This window comes from Microcaecilia unicolor, chromosome 1 (genome assembly GCF_901765095.1).
Source record: "Microcaecilia unicolor chromosome 1, aMicUni1.1, whole genome shotgun sequence".
In the NCBI taxonomy this organism is placed as follows: Eukaryota; Metazoa; Chordata; class Amphibia; order Gymnophiona; family Siphonopidae; genus Microcaecilia; species Microcaecilia unicolor.
Genome location: NC_044031.1, coordinates 197,359,109 through 197,386,769, shown reverse-complemented (window position 1 = coordinate 197,386,769; position 27,661 = coordinate 197,359,109). Strand labels below are relative to the sequence as shown.

Sequence of the window (27,661 nt, the reverse complement as noted above, 5' to 3'; positions counted from 1 at the left end):
TAAAAGTATTTGTATGTAATTTTATTGAGTCTCACCTGGTCTTTGTACTTTTTGAAAGAGCAAAAAAATCGATTCACTTCTCGTTCTACCCCACTGAGGATTTTGTAGACCTCAATCATATCTCCCCTCAGGATACATAAATACTAACAAGGTACATAGTCCACAATTGAGGAAGGCAAGAAACCAAAACTCAGTCTTCTGTGCATTCTCTGACTGAGTTACCGAGCCAGTCTCTTAAGGATTCCTAACAATTCTCTGTCGGATAACTTTCCCATGCATTCCTAAATAACATTCATTTTTGTGTAATTACCATACTGTAGTTAACAATAATGAGTTGAACTCTGAAAGAAACCATTTACTCCCTGAAACTGTCAGGAAATCAAGAGATGCATAACTACTGAAAGCTGCCATACACCGAAAGTCTACTGAGCTATTAAAAAAGACACTTTTGTTTTGTGAAGAAAATGAAATAATTCTTCATATACACAATTAACAAATCTGTAATAATCTTACAGACACCAAAGAAGACCGCTTTTCTTTATAATGGTCAAGTAAGAAACTAGGTAAAACCAGGGTTTTTTTTTTCAGGGGTGTTCTCTGGGGTACTAAGTACGAACACCTTTTCACTGCATGCTAAAATTGACCCATTGTCCCCAAGAATTAATAAAAGATCCCTGGCTCTGCACACCAATGCTGTGTGCTCTGTGACTGGTTGCAGGGGTCCCCCCACCCACCCACCCACCTAAGTGATTGCTCCACCTCTGAAGGATGGCCTGGCATTTGAGTACCAGCACCTTTTTTGCTAGAAAAATACACTGGGTAAGACATATTGTTATTACATGTGTTAAGGTTTTTATTTAAAGCCCGACCCAAACCTGGATTTCTGGTTTTGGCTGAATTTGAATTTGTGGCCCAAAACAAAACTTGTCCCACCCTGTTTCTCCCAACAGCACTCGCTCCCACCCCTTCTGCCGAACCTACCTGTGGGCAGCAGCTCTCCTCCCAGGCCTACCATGTCGTTGGTTGCTAGTGGGGGCAGGAGCAATCCCCAATCTCAAAATGGCTGCCACAACCTCCTGCAGCAGTCTTGCGAGACTGCCACTGGAGGTCTCGGAAGCCATTTTGATGCAGAAGTCAGTGTGGACAGGAGCAAATGGGTGATTGATTATGCCCCCACAGGGGCGTATCTAGACTTCAGCAGTAGGGGGTGCCAGAGCCGAGGTGAGGGGGCACATTTTAGCCCCCCCCCCCGGCGCCGCTGACAGCCTCCCCCCCCCCCCCCCCCCCCCCGCCGCCATCGCCGACACTCCCTGCCGCTGCCAGCACCACCTCCAACAAGTTTGACCCCCCCCCGACCCACCTGCCATCCGTCGCCGTCTGTACCTTTGCTGGCGGGGGACCCAACCCCCGCCAGCCAAAGTCTTTTTCCTGCGTTTGGTTTCTTCTGAGTCTGACGTCCTGCTGCACGTACAACATGCAGGACGTCAGACTCGCAGAAACAGAATGAAGCCTTGCGATCTGCAGGGCTTCGTTCTGTTTCTGTGAGTCTGACGTCCTGCACATTGTACGTGCAGCAGGACGTCAGACTCAGAAGAAACCAAACGCAGGAAGAAGACTTTAGCTGGCGGGGGTTGGGGTCCCCCGCCAGCAAAGGTACAGATGGCGACGACGGGTTGGCGGGGGGGTTGAGAGGGGCATAAGCAGGGGGGGTCCAGGTCCAAATTTACGGGGGCCCAGGGCCCCGTGGCCCCATAGCAGCTAAGCCCCTGCCCCACTAGCTACCAATGACATGGTAGGTCCAAGTGGGAGACTGCCACCAATGGGTGAATACAGGAGGGGGGACTTTTTCTGGTCTGGGGTGGGGGAGGAGGGGAGGGAGTAGGGGCTGCACAGCACAGTTTCGGTTTCAGCCAAAAATGCCTCGGCATTTTTAGCCAAAACTGAAACTAAGACTGAAGACAAATTTCAGGCCTGCATCAGTACTGAAACTGAAATACGGTCGGCCTCTAATAGAGCTTGTGTAGGTGTAAGGGCATTAATGTCTTCATACAGTTAATATCTTTGAAATGCTGCAGGTCTTTGGTTACCTGCTACGAGTGTGCAACCCCCAAATTTTCATTTTGTTTCTCATTTTGTTTACATGAATATTTATTTTGTTCTTCTTTTCTTTGTTTTAACAATTTTTTTTTTTGTTTTTGTCACAAGACCAATATTATTAAGGGAGTCTTTTACTTAGGCGTGCTGGCGTTTTTAGCGCATGTTAAAGAAAGGTGTGTTCTAAATGCTAAAGATGCCCATAGGAATACATTGGCGTCTTTATTGTTTAGCGCGCACCTATTTTTAGTGCGCCCTAAAAATGTTAGCACACCTTAGTAAAAGACCCCCTAAGTTAGGATGCAGAAAAAAAAAATGAAATTTCTATTTTTTTTCCTGTGATTTCGGATAAGAAAATTTGACACACAATAATACTGGCATTTCCCATGTCATTTGAAATAAACGTACATCCCTGTGATCTGCCTTGCATTTGCTCAAAATGCACCATAGGTACTTATTTTTTCGCTTATGTGGCTTTACAAAAATACTAGCATAAATTGTACAGAAATCATGCCTAGATTCAACATACTTTCTTGTCATTGTGCATACGTTTATTCATGTAACTGCTGGAGTAATTTTACTAAAGCCAAATTACCCCCAAAATGTGCAGGTCAGAATCTTTATGACTCTGTGTGAGATGTGTGGGGGTTTGTCCATATAATTTGCCACTTAGTGAAACAAAATTTAAATTGATCTCAATGGAAGGTGTTTATTTTGTCTCAATATTCAAATCCATGCTGAACCAAGTCTTTGCCATTTCCAACTTTTATTTTTATATTTAACAAGTGAAGGGGTGCATGCCCTTACGCAGGTCTTTCCCACACACTAAGAACGTTTTTATTGTAGCCATAACAACTCTGATTTTTTTTTTTTTGCATTAATGTTGCCATTAATGCGCGACCATTAAAAAAAATAATTACTGTGTAAGCACTCACTGCCATATATTTTATAGGCTGTAAGGGATCAATCGTTATCCGTGCGCTAACCAGCTAGCATGTGGTTATGTAGATGCGCTAAATGGCTTGCGCAGGAATGCCCAGTCTCTGCCTCTGACATGCTCTCTCAAAAAAAAAATGAGCTCATGATTAGCACGTGCAGATTATAGTGTTACTGCAGACACCTGAGCACACCCTGCAGTATTCCATTTTTTTTGCTGCATTAGGCATGTGTTAAAAACCTAACACAGTATAGTAAAAGGATCCCTGAGCCAACTAATTGCATATATATATATATGTATGTGACTCCTCCCTTGAAAATGTTCTCTGTCATAAGGCTGGAGGGAGGATTTTCTGGGGGTCACTAAGGAGACAGAGCTGACTGACAGCCTGGTGGGAGAATTGGAACTAAACCCAGCCCTAATGGCAGGGACAGGAGTTAATAAAAGAGGTTGCTTGGAGAAAATTATAGTCTTTGGTAGCCCACCCTCGCCAAGACCCATAGCATTGAGGGGGGAAGTCCTGGGTACCAAGGCAGGAGAAGTTTGCAGTGTGTGGTGATTGGAAACCCCTTCTACAGGGCAGAAGTGCTTGCGGAGTGTTCCCGACTTGGGAATGACAAGGAGGGCTTGAAGAAAAAGGCACTCCAGGTAGAAGTGGGAGCAGGTGTGCCTCACTTCTGGCAGGACTTTCATTGCACGTGTGAATGACCCCTGTTTCGGGATAGGACAGAGAGTAACTGAAGAGACTGTGGAGATGATCAAGGACTGAGAATTTAAGAGGAGATTACCAGGTACTGTTTCTGGTTTAGCAAATAGAGGAGATTCTTCAGATAAAAATGAACTGTGATCTTTGATTGCCCTGATATCATTGGAGATTGTTTAGTGCTGTGCTGAAAGTTAGTTGAAAGCTAAATAGCTTGGAGATAAAAATCACTTAGCTCAGATGATGGCCAGCGTTTTGCTAATGCCTTATAGCACAAAGCTTCTTCAGGGTCCATACATTGGCGGAAAAACGATAGCTCCCCGTCTTGATTTTTGTCTAGCACTATCTCCAGGCTTTTTAGCTTTCAGCTAAATTTGATTGGCAGGAAGCAATAACAAGTAGTTGAGTTTTGCTTTTTGCGTCTGGAGATTTTTTCCCATGACATATTGTATGGATTTTTGTAACTAAATGCACTACATTTTTGGGTATGGGAAGGTTTTTTGCCTAGGATGAGGAATAGATCCTGTTTTGACCAAAATGATAGGTCAAGTGGATCATATGCAGCTCTGTAGACTTGTCAGTCAAGAGCTCCTTGAGGCTTTTTCCTCCCATTAACCTTAAAAGAGTTGACTTTCAGACTGTTCTTAAGATTTCATGTGGGGAATGTGAGTTGTATATCATCAAGGATACTGCCATGATTTAAAATACAAAACAATAGGGAGCAATTATATAAGTTGGCACCTCAGTGTAGGCCCAATGTTATGTGCTTTGCCCAATTCTATAATGGCAACTTGGTGTCAAGATTCTGTTATTGCTTAACTACCTTAAGATTGGCAGTGGTGTGTCTATATGTAGGCATACCGTCTTATGTTTTCAAAGGTGGGCATTAGTTGGTACACTAACAGGCTTATTTTTGAAAGAGAAGGATGCCCATCTTTCGACACAAATCGGAAGATGGGCGTCCTTCTCACAGGGTCGCCCAAATCAGTATAATCGAAAGCCGATTTTGGGCGTCCCCAACTGCTTTCCATCGCGGGGATGACCAAAGATCACCGGGGCATGTCGGAGGCGTAGCGAAGGCGGAACTTGGTCGTGATTAAGAGATGGGCGTCCTCAGCCGATAATGGAAAAAAGTGGAAAAAAGAAGGGCGTCCCTGACGAGCACTTGGCCGACATTACTTGGTCCATTTTTTTTCTTGCGACCAAGCCTCAAAAATATGCCCAAACTGACCAGATGACCACCGGAGGGAATCGGGGATGACCTCCCCTTACTCCCCCAGTGGTCACTGACCCCCTCCCACCCTCAAAATAAAATCTTTAAAAATATTTTGTGCCAGCCTCAGATGTCATACTCTGGTCCATCACGGCAGTATGCAGGTCCCTGGAGCAGTTTTAGTGGGTGCAGTGCACTTCAGGCAGGCAGACCCAGGCCCATTCCCTCCCTATCTGTTACACTTGTGGTGGTAAATGTGAGCCCTTCAAAATCCACCACAAACCTACTGTACCCACATCTAGGTGCACCCCTTCACCTGTAAGTGCTATGGTAGTGGTGTACAGTTGGGGGCTCAGCACACAAGGTAAGGGAACTATTTACCTGGGAGCAATTTATGAAGTCCACTTCAGTGCCCCCTAGAGTGCCCGGTTGTTGTCCTGGCATGTGAAGGGGACCAGTGCACTACGAATGCTGGCTCCTCCCACGACCAAAGGCCTTGCATTTGGTCGTTTCTGAGATGGGCGTCCTTGGTTTCCATTATCGCCGAAAATCAGAAATGACCAAGTCTAAGGACGACCTAAATTTAAAGATTTGGGTGTCCCCGATCGTATTATCGAAACGAAAGATGGATGTCCATCTTGTTTCGATAATACGGGTTTCCACGCCCCTCCATTGGGACGTTTTGCGAGAAGTCCTCTGCAAAACTTGGCCGTCCCTTTCGATTATGCCCCTCTATGGGTATGCATGTTGCGTGGCTGCAAAGTCACACACACAAATGGCCGTCTACATTAGAAAACAGTCACAGTCATGTCTGAGTTCTGCTTTTCCTTCCTGAAGTTCTTTGTGGAATTTGTTTTGAACAAGTACTTCCCAGTCCTAATACCAAGGTCAAGAGCCTTCAGGTCATGCTTGCAGATGGCCAATTAGTCTTTTGCCAAAGACTAGCTCTCTGTATGGAATGAGAATTCTGCCTTTGAAGATAGCAACATATTTGTGAGAATTGGACCTTCTCCGTTCTTTGTTTGAACTTAAGATAAACATGTCCGAACCATCAGATGCATGTGCTCCAACAAGGTGAAGATAGTAGGATTTGAGGACTTTGAAGTTTGGAAATTATCATATTAGAGAATGTATCACAGGTATCACATAAGAATAGCCGTACTGGGTCAAACCAATGGTATTTAGCCCAGTATCCTGTTTTCAACAGTAGCCAACCCAGGTCAAAAGTACTTGTCAGACCCAAATAGTAACTACATTCCCAATCCCTGGGCAAGCAGTGTCTTCCCCATGTCTGTCTCAATAGCACATTGGACTTTTCCTCCAGAAACTTGTCCAATCTTTATTTAAACCCAGATATATTAACCGCAGTTACTACATCCTCCGGCAAACAGTTCCACAACTTTAACTATTCGTTGAGTGAAAAAATATTTCCTCCTATTTGTTTTAAAAGTATTTCCATGTAACTTCATTGATTGACCCCTAGTCTTTGTACTTTTTGAAAGAGTAGAAAATTGATTTACTTCTACTCGTTCTACACCACTCAGGATTTTGTAGACCTCAATCGTATCGCCACTCAGCTATATCTTTTCCAAGCTGAAGAGCCCTAACCTATAGCCTTTCCTCATATGAGAGGAGTTCCATCCCCTTTATCATTTTGGTCACTCTTCTTTGATTCTTTTCTAATTCCGTTATATCTTTTTTGAGATACGGCAACCAGAACCGAATACAATACTCTAGGTGAGGTTGCACCATGGAGCAATACAGAGGCATTATAATATTCTCAGTCTTATTTACCATCCCTTTCCTAATAATTGTTAGCATCCTGTTTGCTTTTTTGGCCGCCGCCACAAACTTGGGCAGAAGATTTCAAGGTATTGTCTACAACGACACCTAGATCTTTTTCTTGGGTGCTGATCTCCAAGGTGGACCCTAGCATCGGGTAGCTATGTTACGGATTATTCTTCCCAATATGCAGCCCTTTGCATTTATCCACATTAAATTTCATCTGCCATTTGGATGCCCAGTCTTCTAATTTCCTAAGGTCTTTCTGCAATTTTTCACAATCGGCATGTGTTTTAATAACCTTGAATAGTTGTGTCTCATCTGTAAAAACTTTAACCACTTCAGTCATCGCTCCGATTTCCAGATCATTTATAAATATGTTAAATATTACAGGTCCCAGTACAGATCCCTATGGCACTCCACTATTTACCCTCCTCCATAGAGAGAAATGTACATTTAACCATACTCTCTGTTTTCTGTCCAATAACCAGTTCCTAATCCACAACAGAATATTACATCTTATCCCATGACTCTTTAATTTTCTCAGTAGTCTTTCATGAAGAACTTTATCAAAAGCCTTCTGAAAATCCAGATACACCATATCAACCGGCTCATCTTTATCCACATGTTTGTTCACCCCTTCAAAGAAATGTAGTAGATTGGTGAGGCAAGATTTCCCTTCACTAAATCCATGTTGACTTTGTCTCATTAATCTATGCTTCTGAATATGCTCTGTAATTTTGTTCTTAATAATAGTCTCTACCATTTTGCCCCGGTCTATAATTTCCTGGATCTCCTCTGGAATCTTTTTAAAAAATTGGCGTTACATTGGCCACCCTCCAATCTTCCGGTACCACACTCGATTTTAAGGATAAATTACATACAGTGGGGGAAATAAGTATTTGATCCCTTGCTGATTTTGTAAGTTTGCCCACTGACAAAGACATGAGCAGCCCATAATTGAAGGGTAGGTTATTGGTAACAGTGAGAGATAGCACATCACAAATTAAATCCGGAAAATCACATTATGGAAAGTATATGAATTTATTTGCATTCTGCAGAGGGAAATAAGTATTTGATCCCTCTGGCAAACAAGACCTAATACTTGGTGGCAAAACCCTTGTTGGCAAGCACAGCGGTCAGACGTCTTCTGTAGTTGATGATGAGGTTTGCACACATGTCAGGAGGAATTTTGGTCCACTCCTCTTTGCAGATCATCTCTAAATCATTAAGAGTTCTGGGCTGTCGCTTGGCAACTCGCAGCTTCAGCTCCCTCCATAAGTTTTCAATGGGATTAAGGTCTGGTGACTGGCTAGGCCACTCCATGACCCTAATGTGCTTCTTCCTGAGCCACTCCTTTGTTGCCTTGGCTGTATGTTTTGGGTCATTGTCGTGCTGGAAGACCCAGCCACGACCCATTTTTAAGGCCCTGGCGGAGGGAAGGAGGGTGTCACTCAGAATTGTACGGTACATGGCCCCATCCATTCTCCCATTGATGCGGTGAAGTAGTCCTGTGCCCTTAGCAGAGAAACACCCCCAAAACATAACATTTCCACCTCCATGCTTGACAGTGGGGACGGTGTTCTTTGGGTCATAGGCAGCATTTCTCTTTCTCCAAACATGGCGAGTTGAGTTCATGCCAAAGAGCTCAATTTTTGTCTCATCTGACCACAGCACCTTCTCCCAATCACTCTCGGCATCATCCAGGTGTTCACTGGCAAACTTCAGACGGGCCGTCACATGTGCCTTCCGGAGCAGGGGGACCTTGCGGGCACTGCAGGATTGCAATCCGTTATGTCGTAATGTGTTACCAATGGTTTTCGTGGTGACAGTGGTCCCAGCTGCCTTGAGATCATTGACAAGTTCCCCCCTTGTAGTTGTAGGCTGATTTCTAACCTTCCTCATGATCAAGGATACCCCACGAGGTGAGATTTTGCGTGGAGCCCCAGATCTTTGTCGATTGACAGTCATTTTGTACTTCTTCCATTTTCTTACTATGGCACCAACAGTTGTCTCCTTCTCGCCCAGCGTCTTACTGATGGTTTTGTAGCCCATTCCAGCCTTGTGCAGGTGTATGATCTTGTCCCTGACATCCTTAGACAGCTCCTTGCTCTTGGCCATTTTGTAGAGGTTAGAGTCTGACTGATTCACTGAGTCTGTGGACAGGTGTCTTTCATACAGGTGACCATTGCCGACAGCTGTCTGTCATGCAGGTAACGAGTTGATTTGGAGCATCTACCTGGTCTGTAGGGGCCAGATCTCTTACTGGTTGGTGGGGGATCAAATACTTATTTCCCTCTGCAGAATGCAAATAAATTCATATACTTTCCACAATGTGATTTTCCGGATTTAATTTGTGATGTGCTATCTCTCACTGTTACCAATAACCTACCCTTCAATTATGGGCTGCTCATGTCTTTGTCAGTGGGCAAACTTACAAAATCAGCAAGGGATCAAATACTTATTTCCCCCACTGTATTTCTAACAATAGCTCTGCAAGCTCATTTTTCAGTTCTATCAGTACTCTGGGTGAATGCCATCCGGTCCAGGAGATTTGCTACTCTTCAGTTTGTAGAACTGCTCCATTACATCCTCCAGGTTTGCAGAGAACTCATTAAGTTTCTCCGACTCGTCAGCTTCAAATACCATTTCCGGCACTGGTATCCCACCCAAATTTTCCTCGTTGAAGACCGAAGCAAAGAATTAATTTAATCTTTTCGCTACGGCTTTGTCTTCCCTATTGCCCCTTTTACTCCTCGGTCATCTAGAGATCCAACTAATTCTTTTGCCGGCTTCCTGCTTTTAATATACCGAAAAAATTTTTACTATATGTTTTTGCCTCCAACACAATCTTTTTTTCGAAGTCCCTCTTAGCCTTCCTTATCAGCACTTTGCATTTGACTTGACATTCCTTATGCCGTTTCTTATTATTTTCAGTCGGTTCCTTCTTCCACTTTCTGAAGGATTTTCTTTTAGCTCTAATAGCTTCCTTCACCTCACTTCTTAACCACACCAGCTGTCGTTTGGTCTTCCGTTCTCCTTTTTTAATTTGCGGAATATATTTGGCCTGGGCTTCCAGGATGGTGTTTTTGAACAGCATCCACACCTGATGTAAATTTTTGACCCTTGCAGTCGCTCCTCTTAATTTTTTTCCCCCACTATTCTCATTTTATCATAGTCTCCTTTTGTAAAGTTAAACGCTAACATATTTGATTTCCTATGTATACTTCAAAGCTAATATCAAATCCGATCATATTATGATCACTGTTATCAAGCGGCCCTAGCATCATTACCTCCCACTAAGGACTAGGTCTAGAAATTTTCCTTCTCTCATCGTCTCCTGTACCAACGTCTCTATAAAGCTGTCCTTGATTTCATCAAGGAATTTTACCTCCCTAACGTACCCCGATGTTACATTTACCCAGTAAATATCGGGATAAGTAAAATCACCCATTATTATTGTGTTGCCCAGTTTGTTTGTGTCCCTAATTTCCTTTAACATTTCTGCATCCGTCTGTTCATCCTGGCCAGGCGGACGGTAGTATACTCCTATACTCCTTTCCCCTTTACACATGGAATTTTAATCCACAGTGATTCCAAGAAGTGTTTTGTTTCCTGCAGAATTTTCAATCTATTTGATTCAAGGCTCTTGTTAATATACAGTGCTACCCCTCCACCAATTCGATCCACCCTATCACTACGATATAATTTGTACCCCGGTATGACAGTGTCCCACTGGTTATCCTCCTTCCACCAGGTCTCAGAGATGCCTATTATATCTAAATTTTCATTTAGTGCAATATATTCTAACTCTCCCATCTTATTTCTTAGGCTCCTGGCATTTGCATATAGACATTTCAAGCTATGTTTGCTGTTCCTATTTACATCATGCTTAGTACTTGACAGTATTAATTTGCAATCTTTTGTCTGATTTTTATTTTTATTTAGGGACACCTGATCTACTACAGTCTCTTTTGCAACCTCACTATCAGGACACCCTGTCTTCCCTGTTTTGGTGATATCTTTGAAAGATACTTTATCCCGAACCATGTGCTTTTGAGCGACTGTCGGCCTTCCCCCCCCCCCCCCCCCCCCCCCCATTTCTAGTTTAAAAGCTGCTCTATCTCCTTTTTAAATGCCGATGCCAGCAGCCTGGTCCCACCCTGGTTAAGGTGGAGCCCATCCTTTCGGAATAGGCTCCCCCTTCCACAGAATGTTGCCCAGTTCCTAACAAATCTAAAACCCTCCTCCCTGCACCATCGTCTCATCCATGCATTGAGACTCCGGAGTGCTACCTGTCTCTTGGGCTCTGTGCATGGAACAGGTAGCATTTCAGAAAATGCTACCCTAGAGGATCTGAATTTGAGCTTTCTACCTAAGAGCCTAAATTTGGCTTCCAGAACCTCTCTCCCACATTTTCCTATGTCATTGGTACTCACATGTACCAAGACAGCCGGCTCCTCCCCAGCACTATCTAAAGTCCTATCTAGGTGACACGTGAGGTCTGCCACCTTCTCACCAGGCAGACAAGTCACCAAGCGATCCTCGCGTCCACCAGCCACCCAGCTATCTATATGCCTAATGTTCGAATCGCCAACTACAACAGCTGTCCTAACCTTTCCATCCCGGGCAGCACTTGGAGACATATCCTCGGTGCGAGAGGATAGTACATCCCCTGGTGGGCAGGTCCTGGCTACAGGAGTACTTCCTACTTCACCAGGGTGATGCTCTCCTTCTAGGAGACCTCCCTCCTCCAAGGTAGCACAAGGGCTACTAGACTGGAGGTGGGACTTCTCTACAAAATCCCTGTGGGTCTCCTCTATATACCTCTCTGTCTCCCTCAGCTCCACCAAGTCTGCTACTCTAGCCTCAAGACATGTTCTCTAATCGCTAAGCCTGCCTAATCCTCTTGGTTGCTTAGCAAAAATGGAAGTTGCATTCTATAATGCAAAAGGAACTTGTGACTATAAATGTGGGCATCTGAAAAGTACAGAGAGTGGTTCACTCCTCCCCCCCCCCCCAATAACCTCCCGAATTTCAAGAAATGTAGGTATCATTAGATATGTTGCTCAAATTTTGTTCTGATCTGGGGGAGGGAGCAGCAGCTCTTGCAAGCGAGTGCAATTAGAAGATATCACCGTATGTTAACTTTTGTGTGTGTTAATATCACCATATGTTAATTTTTTTTTCTATGCTAATCTTTCTTTGTGTTCATTCATGTAGACTAACACAATAACTGTACTATTTTATCAAACTTGACGCAAACCGAGCAAGTAGGAGGTACTGCAGCATTTCACTGCAGTCACAAAAGGAAGGTTACTACTACCTCCCTCTGACTGCTTTATGCATTGTAAGTACTTTACCCTATCCCGCTATTTAATATATTATCCGGTGAGTTAAGGGTCTGAGTCATCCAGGTCTTTTCCCATAGACAACTTAGTAAAAGGGCCCCAAAATAAATAAAATAAAAACGGTATAAAAATGATTGCAAATCTTACTGGTGTATGCCACAAAAACATGGAAAAGCATAGTTTCCCTGTGTGGCATGTCTGCAGTGCTCATTGCTTTTAAGTAGTAGTAACACTTTACAGAGGGGAAGAAAAAAATAGTCTCCCTTAACTGCCTGAGTACTGAAAGCCATGTTATTGCAGCTCCTTACCTGCTATCTATTTATAGACATGATGGCTATTCCTCTTGGTTGCTTAGCAAGAAGACGACAGGAGGACACAATTTCTTTTAAGAAGCTATTGAAGAGCTATTTTTTATGTCTGCTGTATGCATTTTTTTGAACCGGCCGCTAGACTGAATGACCATGTACTCTGTTAAATTGTTTCTGTGTATATGTGTACTTTTTATTTTTGTTCTTTGGATTATGTATGTAATTTTTGTGTCCTGTCTTGGATAAAGGTGAGTTATAAATAATAAGCTATAAACAATGGCAGTGCTTAGTGAATCCCTTGCTCTTCCAGTTATGTTGATGGGGCGAGATGCTTATTAAACCTAATGAAATGCAAATCCTGAGTAAGAGCAGACTGTCTATTGTCTGTCAGTGTTTAACAGTTCATTCTTTCTTGAATGTAAACTAAAGATGTAAGGATACAGAATTTAATATGAAGCATTCATTTTTGTTTCCTGTCATATGTGTGCCAAAGTTCTCAGACTTGAGTTCTTTTCAGTAAATACGTAAAGGAGCTGATGACCTGTGCAGTTACAGGTAGGCCGGCGAGGGGCATGCCGAGCAGCCGCACATAACATGGCGGCTGCTGCCCGGCAGCTCCTGCGTCAGAGCGACCCTTCCTTTCCAGCTTCCCCATCGGTGATTGAGATGACGCAGCAGGAGACCCCCTTGCCGTTGGTTGGGAAGCCGGAAGGGGCAGGGCTACAGGGGAAAGCATAAAAGCTGCCAACGAGGGCTAGGGAGCCTCTTGTTGGCAGCGAGCGGAGCTGATGACCTGTGCAGTTACCTGCAGTTGTGCAACCTGTTCAGTGTGTTTCTACCTGTGCCGATCCAGTTGTTTGCAGGCTCCTGGAAAACTGCGTTTTGTCTTCAAGAAACCCCCACTTCACTTGTACCTATGATTAACAAGCATTGCTCTTCTTTCAGTCACTAATGTGAAAATAGGTGGGAAACATTTTGAAAAGGATAGTCTGCAGCCCTGACTAAATTGTGCTTCTCTGAAATTATACAGATCCAAGGTACGCTCTGCAGTCTATAGTCGGAGAGGTCATCTCCAGTGCTGCGTCTGGGTTCAGTAATTAGTGCAGAGTTGAGCAATATTTAGGTAACACTCCTAAAGAGTTTCACATAGAAGTGAAAGATTGAAAGTATAGTAAAAGTTGTCCCTAAGATTTTTCTGATAACAGCTGATAGCATAGCATTTTTTCATCTATTCCACATATACAATAAATTCAGGTTCAACGCAGATTACAGTTCAAAGAATATGGACAAAATTCCAAGAATTACAAAAAAAATTATTAAATTTAACATAACTTCCAACAAAGTCTGATTTTCTGAATATTCTGTAATCTGAAATTTAATCCGAGTTGGTAAAGTTCTCCAAAGTTTTGCGACCTGATAGTGAGAAGCCTGTGTAAGTGTCATTCCAATTTTGCATGATCACAAATAAAACGAAGAGAAAATGCTCTTATTGTCCTTGAAAGATGCTGCTGTAGATCAGAATTCTAAAGCCCTGGAAGTCGCGTCTCAGCATGCGGCTTTGTAATTTGTTACAAGTCAGCACAGCCATGTACAGCCTATGCCTCCCAGAAACTGCTAGCATCCTCCCAGTGACAATCCAAACCTGTGTATTGAGTTTTGAGAAAGGGTAAACCTTTGAAAAGAAAACAATGTAGATCATGGGCCTCCTGTAGTACTTTTAAATGAGTGTTTCAGGTCACCCACTTGAGGAACGAGTAAGACAAGATCTTAGGAGACACCCAACTATCGCCTACTGAACCTTGCAGTGGTGTTATTTCTGGAATCGAGAAACACTGCTTCCTGTGCAGGAGACAAAGTAAGAGTGAGGAGTGCCAGGAGCGTAACTGTAGTAGCAGTAAATGTTTCGTTCTCTTCATGTAACACAGTATCATGAAAATGCATGTTTGAGCTTCTGTCACTGACACATGCTTTCTAGCAGACTCCATGATTGGGTGCAAGCTGCAATGCGTTGAAAAGTCTTCACACCTTTGTACGTTTTTCACATTCTGCTGTCTAAAAATACAATCCAAAATGTGTTCAGGCAGGAGTTTGCTACACTGATCTGCACAATATACTTTGTATTTCCTTTGATTACTCCTAAGTCTGGCCCTTTCACCTTCATCTTATGCCCCCTTATTGCAGAGCTTCCTTTCATTTGAAAGAGACTGATCTCCTGTGCATTTATACCATGGAGGTATTTAAATTTCTCTATCGTATCTTCCCTCTCTCGCCTTTCTTCCAAAGAATACACATTGAGGTCTTTGTCCCCTTATCAATAGTGTATCAATTCAAGGTGTGTGTGTGTGTGTGTGTTGCGTACACCCCCCTGTCAGTCCCTTTTTTCTTCCTCCTTCCATATCTCTCCCTTCCCAGCCCGTTGCAATTCCCCCCCCCCCCCCCACCTGTGCCTTTAAATAATCTCCAGTCTTCACCCAGGCAGTGCCAGCGGCAGCAACACTCATAGGCTGCTTGCGGCCTGTACCGGGGCTTTCTCTCTGAACCATCCTGCCCCTTCTGATGCAACTTCCTGTTTTCTTAAGGGTGGGATGGTTCAGAGAAAGAGCCCTGGTGCAGGTTGCAGGCAGCTTATGAGTACCACTGGCCCTGCCTGAGTGAAGACTGCAGGTGATTTTAAGGTGCAGGGGAAAGGAGAGAATTGCGAGAGCTTTATGGGGCTGGAAAGGAAAGGGAGAGAGATGGTGGGAGGGAAATGCAGTGTGAGACATGCCCCTGTTGAAAAGTCCTGCCCTGTATGCTTAGAAAAAGAAAACATATAAAAACAGAAAAATGAAGGCAGATAAAGACCATATGGCCTATCTAGTCTTCCCATCCATGTCATCTACTATCCGTTTCTCTTCCTTAGAGAATAGAAAAACATAGAAAATGATGGAGATCACAGACTACTATGAAGACACAGTCTCCAGAATTGCACACACGGGGGGGCGGGGGGGGGGGGGGGTGGAGGGTCTCACTAGAGACTTCTATAGAGGCACTCACCACCTTTTTTGACTTTTGCTATCACATTTTCTGTTTGAAAGTGGATGGACTCATGAGTGATCTAAGGAAATACCTCTTTACAGAAAGGGTGGTGGATAAGTGGAATGGCCGCCTGGTACAGACTGGATTTGAATTGAAGAAAGCATGGGACAAGCACATAGGATCTCTGTGTGCAGAAGGGATAGTAGAAGGGAGGAGTGGCTAAACTGGATAGGTCGTATGGGCTTTATCTGCTTTCATTTTCTATGTTTCTATTATGTAAAGAATGTTTAATGTAAGCTTAGTTTAAGGAGTATTGGCATCCTGTGGATTTTATGCTACAGATAAAGTGAAATGAGTGAAGCAGTGCCATTGTTGCGTAACACTAGATTTAGCTAGTGATTATGTATACATGCTACTGTATAAGGGTGGTGCTACTGGTTGGTTAGCTTATGGATATGATCTGAGAGTTGCTAAGGGAGTAACCTCTCTTGCAACATTTGCTCTTGAAAAGTTAAGATAATATGTATCTTCTTCTTGTGTTCAAAACAGCAGAGTACACATACCATGGTTTGTTTACACTAGCTACCTTTCCCTCCAGTCTAGTGCATAGTAAGCAACTAGAACCCTTCAAACTCCTTGGACCAAATTACAGAAGTTTGTGTTTACCGAGATCTGCAGAAGGTGAGCCCTTTCATTAGGGAATGTATGGCATAAACGTGGGATAATTTGCAGATCAGGAGCCTCATTTATGAACAGAAATGTTGCCATACTGGATCAGAAAATTACTTTTCAAAAATTTCAAGAACTCAACCACTCAAATCTGAGAACTAATCACAGCCAGCAGTGGTTTTCTTATATTACTGTGTAGCTTAATGGACAATTTTCATTCCAGCCTACCATTTTTTATAGTACTTATTTTTAATTTTTATATCAATTTTCTGGATTTTGTTATTTTATTTTGTTATTGGGAAACGAGATTTACAAGAGGGAAAATGCCTCTGAATGTCAGCGGTCTGAATATTTTTGTACTGACAGATGCGCTGAACGACCACTCTTCACTGGCAAAAAACAGTCTATTTTATGTATTTCTTTCTCTTTATACATCTTTGAAAACAGTAAGTATAGCATAGATGATGAAATCTATCAATAAGTAAAGCATATATAATGCAATCTGTTGCTTGAAACTTCAACATCAATATCGCAAGTGTCAAAAAATATCAACTTGTCTTTAAGTCATCTTCTCTTAACAGTTCTATTAAGAGAAGATGACTTAAAGACCCAGGGATAAGCAATGACTTTCCCTAGGTCTACCCTAATAACGTTGTATGGACTTTTCCTCCAGAAGTTTGTCCAAACCTTTTTAAAACACAACTACACTAACTGCTTTTACTACGTCCTCTGGCGGTGAGTTTCAGAGCTTAGCAATGCACTGAGTGAAAAAATATTTTCTCCAGTTTGTTTTCAATTTATTATTATGGAACTTTGTCATGTTCTGAGTAAACAATCGGTTTGCATTCTCACATTCCATTCTATTGCACTCAGGATTATGTAGACCTGTAATATCTGCCATCAGTTGTATCTTCCCCTTAATCATTTTTGTAGTCCTTCTCTGTAACTTTTGAAATTGAAGAGGTGAGTTCCAAAACCTGTGAAGTAGAAAAAACTGCTCTCTGGATAAATGCAGGTTTTTATGTTCAAGAATTCTATTCAGTATAAGAACATTTGTTTCACTGAATATCATATACCTTATGAATAAATGCCTTTTATTGTAAATTTTACACATCTTATGACAATCTATATAAACATAATATGTTTTCATTCTTGAAAAAAAGAAAAAAAAAAGCTATATTGAGCAGGTTTTGGAACTCACCTCTTTATTTCACTGTGATGGGCATTTTCAATATGACATCTAAATCCGATTTTGGATGTTTTGTGGAAAACGTTCAAAAATCCAGTAGAGAACACGGCCATTTTCAAACCACGATAATATCCACCTTTTTGTATCAAAAATGGCCAATTGCTAGACGTTTGTGCTTAGTTCATCTGTTTTTCTGGGGGCCATAGGGAAAAATGCACAAAAACAAGCCATTGAGATGCATTTTTTTTGGGGGGGGGGGGGGGGGGGGGAGCCAGCATTCTTAGTAGACTGGCCACACAGACATTCCAGCAGAGCAGTGGGGCACCCTAGGGGGCACTATAGTGGACTTGACATGAAAAGTCCCAGGTGCACATCTCACCATTACCACCTTATATTGTATGAAGAGCCCTCTACAATCCACCAAAAACCTACTGTACCCAACTGTACACCACTACAATAGCCCCTATGTCTACAGGTGTCACCTATATGTGGCTACAGAGGTTTTTGGTGGGTTTTAGACTGCTCACACTGTGCAGCACAAGTGTAACAGAATGGGATATGGGTCTGGGTCCCCTTCTCTACAGTGTATTGCACCAACCAGTAGGCTACTCCAGGGACTTGCTTTCTGCTCTATTAGGCCTGATCATAACATCTGAAGCTGTCTTAGAACCTGGTATGTACTGTTTCTTCCACACCTTTGGGGTGGGGGGTGGGTGGGAGGAGGGTCAGTGGCAACTGGGAGAGTAAAGGGGTCATACCAGTAAAGGGGTCATACCTTAATCTCTCCTGTAGTCATCCGGTCATCTAGGGCACCTTTTTGTGACTTAGTCGTGATTGAAATAGGTTTAGATCAAACTATCTGTTAGTTCCGGACATTTTTGCTTTGCTCCATTATGGCAGAAAATAATAAATAAATCTTTTTTTAAGAACGTGGGTAGCGTGCTCACATGCAAATCCATTGTGGAATGCGTGAGCATGTCCCCCCCCCCGTCCCCCCCACGGTAGTTCATTTTAACCTGCAGTAAACACGCATCAGTGCTTACTGCGGCATAGTTGGAGATTTTGTACTTAACAATGAAGCACACAGCATTGCTGACATAATTGCATTTCAAGCAGTTATTGACTCTGCAATAGGGCAGCATCTTAAAAAGAAACCAAAAATTATTAATATTCTCTCAGCAAAATTTTATTCCTTTTCTGCAAAATAACTCACAAACAATCGTTCAGTTAATCATCTTCATGTGATTTAAACCACTCACTATAGCACCTGGTTATAAATACAAACTTTCAGCCAAATAATCCAATAGAACTTCATGAACATAATGACATCATCAGAAATGATCCAATCAGAGGAGTGAAAGTCATTCCATTAAGTCCTTGTGGGTCTACAGTATGTAATTTGCTCCTGACACGCCAGCTGGTAATCTGCCCCTTCCCAATGGTAAGAGGGGAATATAGTCAGTAATTCTTCAATGTATATCTGGTGTAGTGTGACCACTCACAGTAATGAGCTACCAATAGGGCCATATCTGCTCTAGTATTAATGCAATTATATGTTCATTTAAAGATAATTGCATCTGTCTTGTGCATCCTATATACATTTAGGACAGGGGCAGACAATAGCATAGATTACAAAAGATGAACTACAAGCACTGTTTTGTTTTGCGTTGATAACAGAGCGCACATTATGAACATTCCAGGATAAATCTTCAATAGTTGATTCACATCATAAGCAGTTGCCACATTTCTTGTGTCCATTCGTGGCTGGTTGCAATGAATGTGTAATTTTAGGTGCAATCATTTATCCAGTACTGTGACCATGTTGATATGCAGTGATGGGGAAAATTACATAATACCGAATGTTGAGAAATAATTGGCCAGAATTTTTTTTCAAAAGTCTCACAACAGACGATGTGCTTGTCATAAAGTTTAGAACACGACAGTGTCTCCTCCTGCTCATTGGCTTGATATTGAATAAGCATGCTTATCTTTTATATGCAGATTTTAATATTTCAGAGTCATATCCCCTTACAAAAAATCTCTATGTCAGATCACTTTCCCGTAAAGTAAAATCAGCCTTTGAAGAGCAAAAAACTATAAAGTCTAAGATACTGATTAATTGGCAAATTACATTTATTTTGTATGGATGTGACTTGAAAATTGAAAATAATTGTTTCTCTCCACTGGTTTACAATACAGGGAAGGACATTGAAGTGTTTAGTAGGGAAAGGGGATGGGACTTTCTGTGGTTACAATCAAAGCAGTTTACATATTATATACAGGTACTTATTTTGTACCTGGGGCAGTGGAGGGTTAATTGACTTGCCCAGAGTCACAAGGAGCTGCAGTGGGACTCAAACCCAGTTCACCAGGATCAAAGCCCACTGCACTAACCACTAGGCTACTCCTCCATAACTGACCATCACTTTTAAAAATATGTATATCCTGAAAATCAAAAGATATTTGACTGCAATGCATAGTGAGCTTCATATTCTGCTGCATTTCATATTGAGCTCATCCAAGGACGCTTACTACAGGAAAAAAAAAATCTCAAAAGCGTTTCCAATAAAGAACTGATGAACATTCTTGCGCTTGATATATATATATATATATATATATATATATATATATATATATATATATATATATATATATATATATATATATATATAGTCTTATTTTCAAAACAAACATTTAAAAATGGCACAAACCATTTCTTTTGCAAAAATATCCAAATCACTATTTTCGAAACTCAGTTATAAGACTTTCTCTATGCAGTTCCTCTAAATCACAAGGGGGCATGGTGGAAGCATGTTTTTGGTGGGACTAGGTTGGGCGTAGTTTTTCTGCAATAATGGAACATTATAAAAACCAGATGACCAGTAGAAGGATAAAGGCATGACCCCCTTTAATCTCCCAGTGGTCACTGACCCCCTCCCACCCCCACAAGAGGTGAAAGTGACAGTGCATTGTAAGCTGTATGACAGCTGCAGATATAATGGCCATTCCTCTTAAAGCAGCAAGAAAGCTCGTAGAGTACCCTAGTGCAGAGGCTCCCAAATCCGGTCCTGGACGCACCGCAGCCACTCAGGTTTCCAGAATATCCACGATAAATATTTATGAGAGAGATTTGCATGCAGTGGAGGTAGTGCATGCAAATCTCTCTCATGAATATTTATTGTGGATATCCTGAAAACCTGGTTGGCTGGGGTGCCTCCAAGACCAGGTTTGGGAACTACTGCCCTTGTGGTTGGTGCCATTGACTGTAGAGAAGGGGGACCCAGGCAAATATCCCACTCTAACTGGTACACTTGTAGTAGAAAGTATGAATGCCACAAAATACCTACTGAATCCACATATAGGTGATGATACTTGCATAAGGGCTATTGTAGTGGTGTACAGTTGGGTATAGTACACTTCTTGCTATTCCTGGAGGGCTTACCATACAATATAAAGGGGGTTATGATGTGATATGTACCTCCGACCTTTTATGTGAAGTTTATTGTAGTCCAAACAAATCTGCAGTCAAGCGGAGGACACAGGTATAGAAGAAAGTGGGATGTTTGACCACGGCAATACAGAACCTGGAGAGATGGATCTTAAAAATACTTTTTGAGTCTTTCTTTCATCAATAAACAAGTATTTTTAAGATCCATCTCTCCAGGTTCTGTATTGCCGTGGTCAAACATCCCACTTAAGTTTATTGTAGTACCCCCTAGACTTCCCCACTACTGCTGGCCCCCAGACATCCCAGTGGTTTGTTTCTGTCCATTTTTTTCCCTTGGGCTGTATGAAAACAGCCCCTAAAGAAAGACATATTGAGCACAAAAACAGCTAAAATAGGGTGATTTTCAAACCAAAAAAGATAAATGCATTTTCTGGTTTGAAAATGACCATGTTTGGCACTGGAGTTTTGGACTTTTTTGTGCAAAATGTCCAAAATCGGATTCGGACATCATATCAGAAATGCCTCTCATAATGTTGTTCAAATGACACCATATACTAGGTGGCTATTGATGGAGCAAAAGAGGCTCCCATAGCTACCCCATGCTTCTGCTGACATTTTCATTCAAAAAAATAGTTATGAAATACATATCTGGCCAAAAACAATATAAATTCAAGCATACATATAGGTACATTTGCCATTGCATGCAAAGTTCTCACAGTTGTAGGAAAAGCCACCTCTTGGGGAATGCAAGTATAGAGAGCTGTAACATTCATCATCACCATCCATATCTGGTCTCCAACTGTTGAAAAATTTGAAAAATGTGAGACATGACCTTAATGAAGATTTAATCTTAATGACAAAAACAATCTAAAAATTTAGAAAGGGGTTCCAGTACTAAACCTCTAGTAGACACACAGGGGTTGATTTACTAAAGGGGGGCCCTTTTACTAAGCCGTGTAAGCGTCTGCGTGCACCCAATGTGCACCAAAATGGAGTTACCACCCGGCTACTGCGTGGCTGTTTCAGTAATTTCATTTTTGACACGCGTCCGATACATGTGTCTAAAAATAGTTTTTATTTTCAGACACACGTATTGGGGCACGCCAAGTGGCATTTGATGCACATAGGTCATTATTGCCTGTTACCTCTTGAGTCTTTACCACTAGGTCAGTGGCTGGCGGTAAGGACTCAGACCCAAAATGGACACGCGGCAATTTTCATTTTGCCACAAGTCCATTTTTGGCAAAAAATTTAAAAAGGCCTTATTTACAGGTGCGCTGAAAAATGATTCTGCGCGCTCCAAAAACACACGTCTACATTACTGCAGGCAATTGTTTCAGCGCATCTTAGTAAAAGGACCCTTTAATGTGTGGTTAGTACACCATAGGCTACCACAGATACATTAATGTGGTATTTTGCTTGTTTGCGTGTATTAACCCATTTGTTACCAATTTTTTAGAAATATTTTTTTTGAATGAGGTGTGTCATGGTGGAGAGTGGGCCATCGTGTGTTGTCCAGCTAGCATGTTCTGATTAGTGTACAGTAATAGGATAATGAGGAGTTAATGTGGAAGCGCTTAGGAGGGTCTTTTACTAAGCCATGACGGCGTTTTTAGCTTGTGGTAGAAATCAGCTGTTAGAAATATAATGGGTGTCTCAGCGTTTACCACCAGCTGATTTCTACCGTGAGGTAAAAATGTTACCGTGGCCTAGTAAAAGACCCCCTTAGTGCCTCCTAAGACACCGCACACTAATTGGAACATTAGTGCACAACCTGCAATTAACATAACAGAAAAAGTCTTTAAAATGCCACTTTCAATCTGGGTTTAGCGAGCGGGAAAGTCCCTTGTTAAGCCCAGATTTTACCACAGTTTAGTAAAATTACCCCAGTAGATCTACCAGGGTGACACTCCACATTCTTTGGTATCTTAGGCAAAAATATAAATATAAGGGGTAGCTCTCAATAAGTTAATCTTTTCTTTCTTCTAGTGATTAAACAATTATCAAAATCATTCTGAGCAATGAGCATAATTTCATGACTAGTCTGTAAAGTTATTGACTGTATTTCTCCTCTCTATTGAAATGGGACAGAGATTACCAGCTGGCATATTGAGAGCAATACTGGATCTGCAAACTTACATACTTTAGGCACACAAGGACATAGGGGCGCTTTTACTATCTGCAATAAAAATGGTCCTGCGCTAGTGTCACAGGCTGTTTTTGCAGTGTGCTGAGGCCCTTTTTACCGCAGTGGGTAAAAAGGCTGAAAAAGGACATGACCATATGGTAAGATTGTTCTTACTGTATGGACATGCAGAAGAGAGCACTTACCACCACCCACTGAGGTGGCAATAAGGACTCTCGTGCTAACTCGGCGGTAACCAGGTAGCGCATGGCACTGCCCAATTACCACCAGGTAACTCCCTCAAAAATTCCTCATAGTGGGGGTGGAACTACCGCCGACGACCGCATTGGGCTGGCAGTAGCTCTAGATTTGCGCATGGTAAGCCTGCGATAAAAGGGCCCCTTAATGAGGAAATGGAATTACTTTCACTCCTCTGATTGGATAATTTCTCATGATGTCATTACATTCATGATGTGCTATTATATTGGCTGAATGTCTGTATTACCAGGTGCCATGTTGAATCATTTAAATTACATGAAGAAGATTAAGCTGACCTGTTGTTTGTGAGTTATTTTACAGAGGAATAAGAAAAGGAATAGTTTTGTTCAGCAAATATTAATTTTTGGTTTCTTTTTAAGATGCTGCCTTATTGCAGGCAATGATTGCTCAAAATCAATTGTGTTGTTGATCTTACTGAGTGCTTCATTGTTAAGTACAAACCCCCTAATTCTATAAAAGCTGCCAAAAATTGTGGGCGCAAATTTGGGCGTGCTCCCAATATGTGCACAGAATTTAATTGAATAATTAGCCAATTAGTGGCACTAATTAGATTTGTTTTATGCATGCCCCTAAAAAGAGGGTGTAGATATAAGAGGGGAGTGTCATGGGTGGAGCGTAGGCGTGGTTTTAAGTTCCGTGTGTAACTGGGGCACCGCGCATAAATTTAGGCGTGGTCATTTGCACCACATTTTTGTTGGTGCAAATGGTAGTACCTAAATTTACATGCAACCCCAGGGGTCCTTTTACTAAGATGCGCTGAAACGTGGCTTGCGGTAGTGTAGGCGCGGGTTTTGGGCGTGCGCTGATCCATTTTTCAGCGCACCTATAAAAAAGACCTTTTTTAATTTTTTGCCAAAAATGGACATGTGGCAAAATCAAAATTGTTGCGCGTCCATTTTGGGTGTGTGACCTTTCCGCCAGCCATTGACCTAGCAGTAAAGTCTCATGTGGTAACCAGGCGGTAATGACCTAAGCGCATCAAATGGCACTTGGCACGAGTCTAGTACACATGTCCGAAAATAAAAATTATTTTTCGGTTGCACGCCAAAATTGAAATTACCGCAAGAGTCACGCGGTAGTCGAGTGGTAACTACATTTTGGTGCACATTGGGCATGCGTAGACACTTACGTGGCTTAGTAAAAGGGCCCCCACATCCAAAGCATTATTCTATAAACCGTGCCTAACTGTAAGCGCGCTTTTTTTTGACACCATATATAGAAATCACTCCAAAATGTCCCAACTCTCTATATGAAAAATATTGAAATTCTACAACATTATATGTATTTATTGATACAAACTATTATAAGATGTTTGTGGAAATAAAAAATTTTTAGGTTACTAGTTTGAATGTCTTCACTAGTTTTTGTTTTTTTGAGGACCAATCATCATATTTTGAAGCACTGTTTCATTTCCATTCTGAAAGTGCTTTCACTATGATGGTCCAAAAGTAATTATATGATAAGAAATAGTGAAGCATTTGGTTTGGATATATAATGCTTGAATTTTATTTAAGACTATTTTTGATTACCTTTTTAAAATAGGCACCATTTTCAACTTGGACGTAGGTGTCTTGTTGGCATACAGGGGATAATTTTTATAACTACTCATGTTAGTTTTCCTATTTCTGTTCTCCTAGATGCATTGTTGGTTGATCTGTCCAAAGAGAGGGGACTGACTGTGAGAATAAAGCGAAGACCACAAACTTTCCGTCAGTTTGTACCAGAGTGTCTGATATGCAAGGGACACACAGACTGTGAAGAGGAAGTCACCTTAACATGGGGCAATACGTACCAGCTTTCATTCCTGTGTGACAACTTGGCAAAGCTGATGGTAACAGCAGAGAAAGTGATAGGTATATAACTCATTGCTACACCTTTTGAAAATGAATCCTCTCATAGATCTGAGTGTGATTCTCTAATTCAAGATGGGTCAGTTTGGATATTGGGATAAGTAACAAACACGTGTTGTTGTTGTTGTTTTTTTTTTTGTCACACTGAAAGATTTTGAAAGTCCTAAATGTTCACAGGCCCTGTTTATTGATAATTTATTCACATAATAACATATAAAGTGTATACCTGACTCTCTAATTTGTAAAAGAGTCCATACTTTTGGATGATAATTACATTCACTCTTATTTTTAGGAGGTATTGGAAAGTACTTTTAACCTTATATTTAGGGATTTTAAAAAAGTGGAAATGCTGATGGCGACTTAAATGAAACCAAACAATATACTCTTCACCAGCTATATATGAATGAGGGCATGATGCAAGCACTATGACCAGCATTAGCATTAAATCTGAGAGATTAACATCATACACCATGTACTCTAATTTAGGAGTGAGGTTCATTACTGTCGTGGTATGCAGAAAACTAATCCATTTGAAGATACTGTCCCCTTGAAAGAAAAGCATTAGGGGTATATAATGGCCTGGACAAATGTGCTAAGTAAATCTTTCTTAGAAGAAAATTGAATTAAAAAAAATAATCTCTGACTGATGATTGTGACATTAAGGAAGTTGAATAGGAAGGTATATAGAAATATTTAGAAGAACAGGAAGAAGCAACAATCCAAAGCAAATTACTGAGAGAGAAGACTAGTAAAGAATATTACAGGAGATTACAACTGATTCCAAAAAACGCTTTAAAATCACAGAGGACCCATTTACCAAGCTGTGGCAAAAGGGGGCCTGTGCAGACGTCGGCGCGTGTTTTTCATGTGCGCAGAGGCCCCCTTTTACCGCAGTGGGTAAAAGGGAAGTCTTTCTTTCCTGCAGGAAATGGCCATGTGGGTAGTAAAGCACTTGTTGCAAGGCCATTTCTGGGGGAAGCCCTTACCTGGCAGTTACTGGGCAGCACATGGCACTGCCCAATTACCGCCGGGTACACCCTGGCGCTACAAAAATAAATACATTTTTGTAGTGCCGGATATAATAGCATTCTAGGAGTGGGAAATACTGCCTGGGCTCCTGTGGTACTTCCTGTTTAGTGAGCAATAAGCCCGCATTGGGCTTTCTGCCGCTTAGTAAAAGGGGTCCAGAGTAAGGTAAAAGCAATTAATCAGCTAGCAATTTCTGTGCTGTCACCTAACTTTGGAATTGTAGACTTGCCTCAAAGGTATTGAAAAAGTGGATATACAAAAAAAAAAAAAAAAAATTCCTCCATGCTCACAGGGAAATTTTAAACTTGGCTCTAACTTGTTATATAGACGGTGATTAGAAATAACTATCAAATGGAACCTCAACTGCCTTGGGGTGCCTGCAGAGATGGTAGTCTATCACTGGTTCCGATACAACCTCTGAAACCCACTGCAAGTAAAACAACTCCCTAATGGAGAAAAAAAACCTTGCAGTCAACAAAACAGAGGAGAATGGCAAAAATCCAATTGTGAGATAGTCAATAATGTGTGTCTGACTTACATAGGGAAACCCTTTTACTTAGCTTAACCACCTGGGTGGTGACCGTCGACTTCAAAGCTTCAAAAACAGTGTCCAGTTCTTCCAAAATCCTCTCGGGGGTCCCTTGAGGTATTCCAACAGTAGCGCTGTATAATATCCCTGACAGAAAGCCTCTTGTTTCGTTTCTGCCTCAGGAGGACAACATCACGCAAAACAAAGCAGGAGTCTTTCGAAATTGTAAAGGCTCTATCTCATTATATTAGCACAGTTGGGTTTTTGCCATTCTCCTCTGTTTTTTTTTTTTTTTTGACTGCAAGGTTTTTTTCCTCCATTAGGGAATTGTTTTACTTGCAGTGGGTTTCAGAGGTTATATCGAAACCAGAGATAGACTACTCCCAATGCAATGGCTACTATCTCTGCAGGCACCCCAACGCAGTTGAGGTTCCATTTGATAGTTATTTCTAATCATTGTCTATATAATGAGTTTAGAGCCAAGTTTAGAGCAATATACAATTTTGAGTAGTTTATATGCAAAATTAACCTATTTGAAGACATTACCCTCTGCAGAGAACATCTATTCTGCAACCTAGCTCTCTTCATATCCTTGACTGTTGGCATTGTTAACAGTAATTCCTGACTGGATTATAGACATCTATTCACAATATACCACTTTCGTTTCTCCAACAAATATCCAGGCTTAAGTCCCTCAGGGGGTCTTTTACAAAGGCGTGGTAGCCTTTTTAGTATGCATGAAACGCTAGAGACACCCACAGGAATATATGGGCATCTCTAGTATTTAGCGCATGCTTATTTTTAGCATGCACTAAAAACGCTAGTGCGCCTTTATAAAAGTTACACTCGGTGTTCTAAATGTTATTGCCTGTAGGGTAGAGTGAATTCCAATTGAAGTTTGTAGTTAATACGACTTCCTTATATGGTGTCATTTTGTTTATCTTTACAATTGTACTTTTTTAGTGCTTTATCCCCAATAGAGCCAGTTTTTCCCGTAACAGATGGTAGGGCACAAAGAAGTGCAATTATTAGGATTAAAAAAAAACTTCAGTAGGGGTTTTTCTTTTTCAAAATTGTAAGCTCCTGACAACTTTCTTGTCAAAAAGTTTTCATAAGGGGAGAAAAAAACATTTCTGT

The 27,661-nt window shown here is 41.6% G+C and overlaps 1 protein-coding gene across 1 annotated transcript in view; it reads left to right on the top strand.

Moving 5' to 3' along the window:
- Positions 1-27,661, top strand: part of CDCP1 (CUB domain containing protein 1) — a 131,780-nt gene that overhangs the window by 86,727 nt on the left and 17,392 nt on the right. Inside the window, exon 5 of the mRNA XM_030203594.1 lies at positions 24,754-24,969. Coding sequence (XP_030059454.1) covers positions 24,754-24,969 — 216 coding nt within the window. The remainder of the gene's footprint in view (positions 1-24,753; positions 24,970-27,661) is intronic.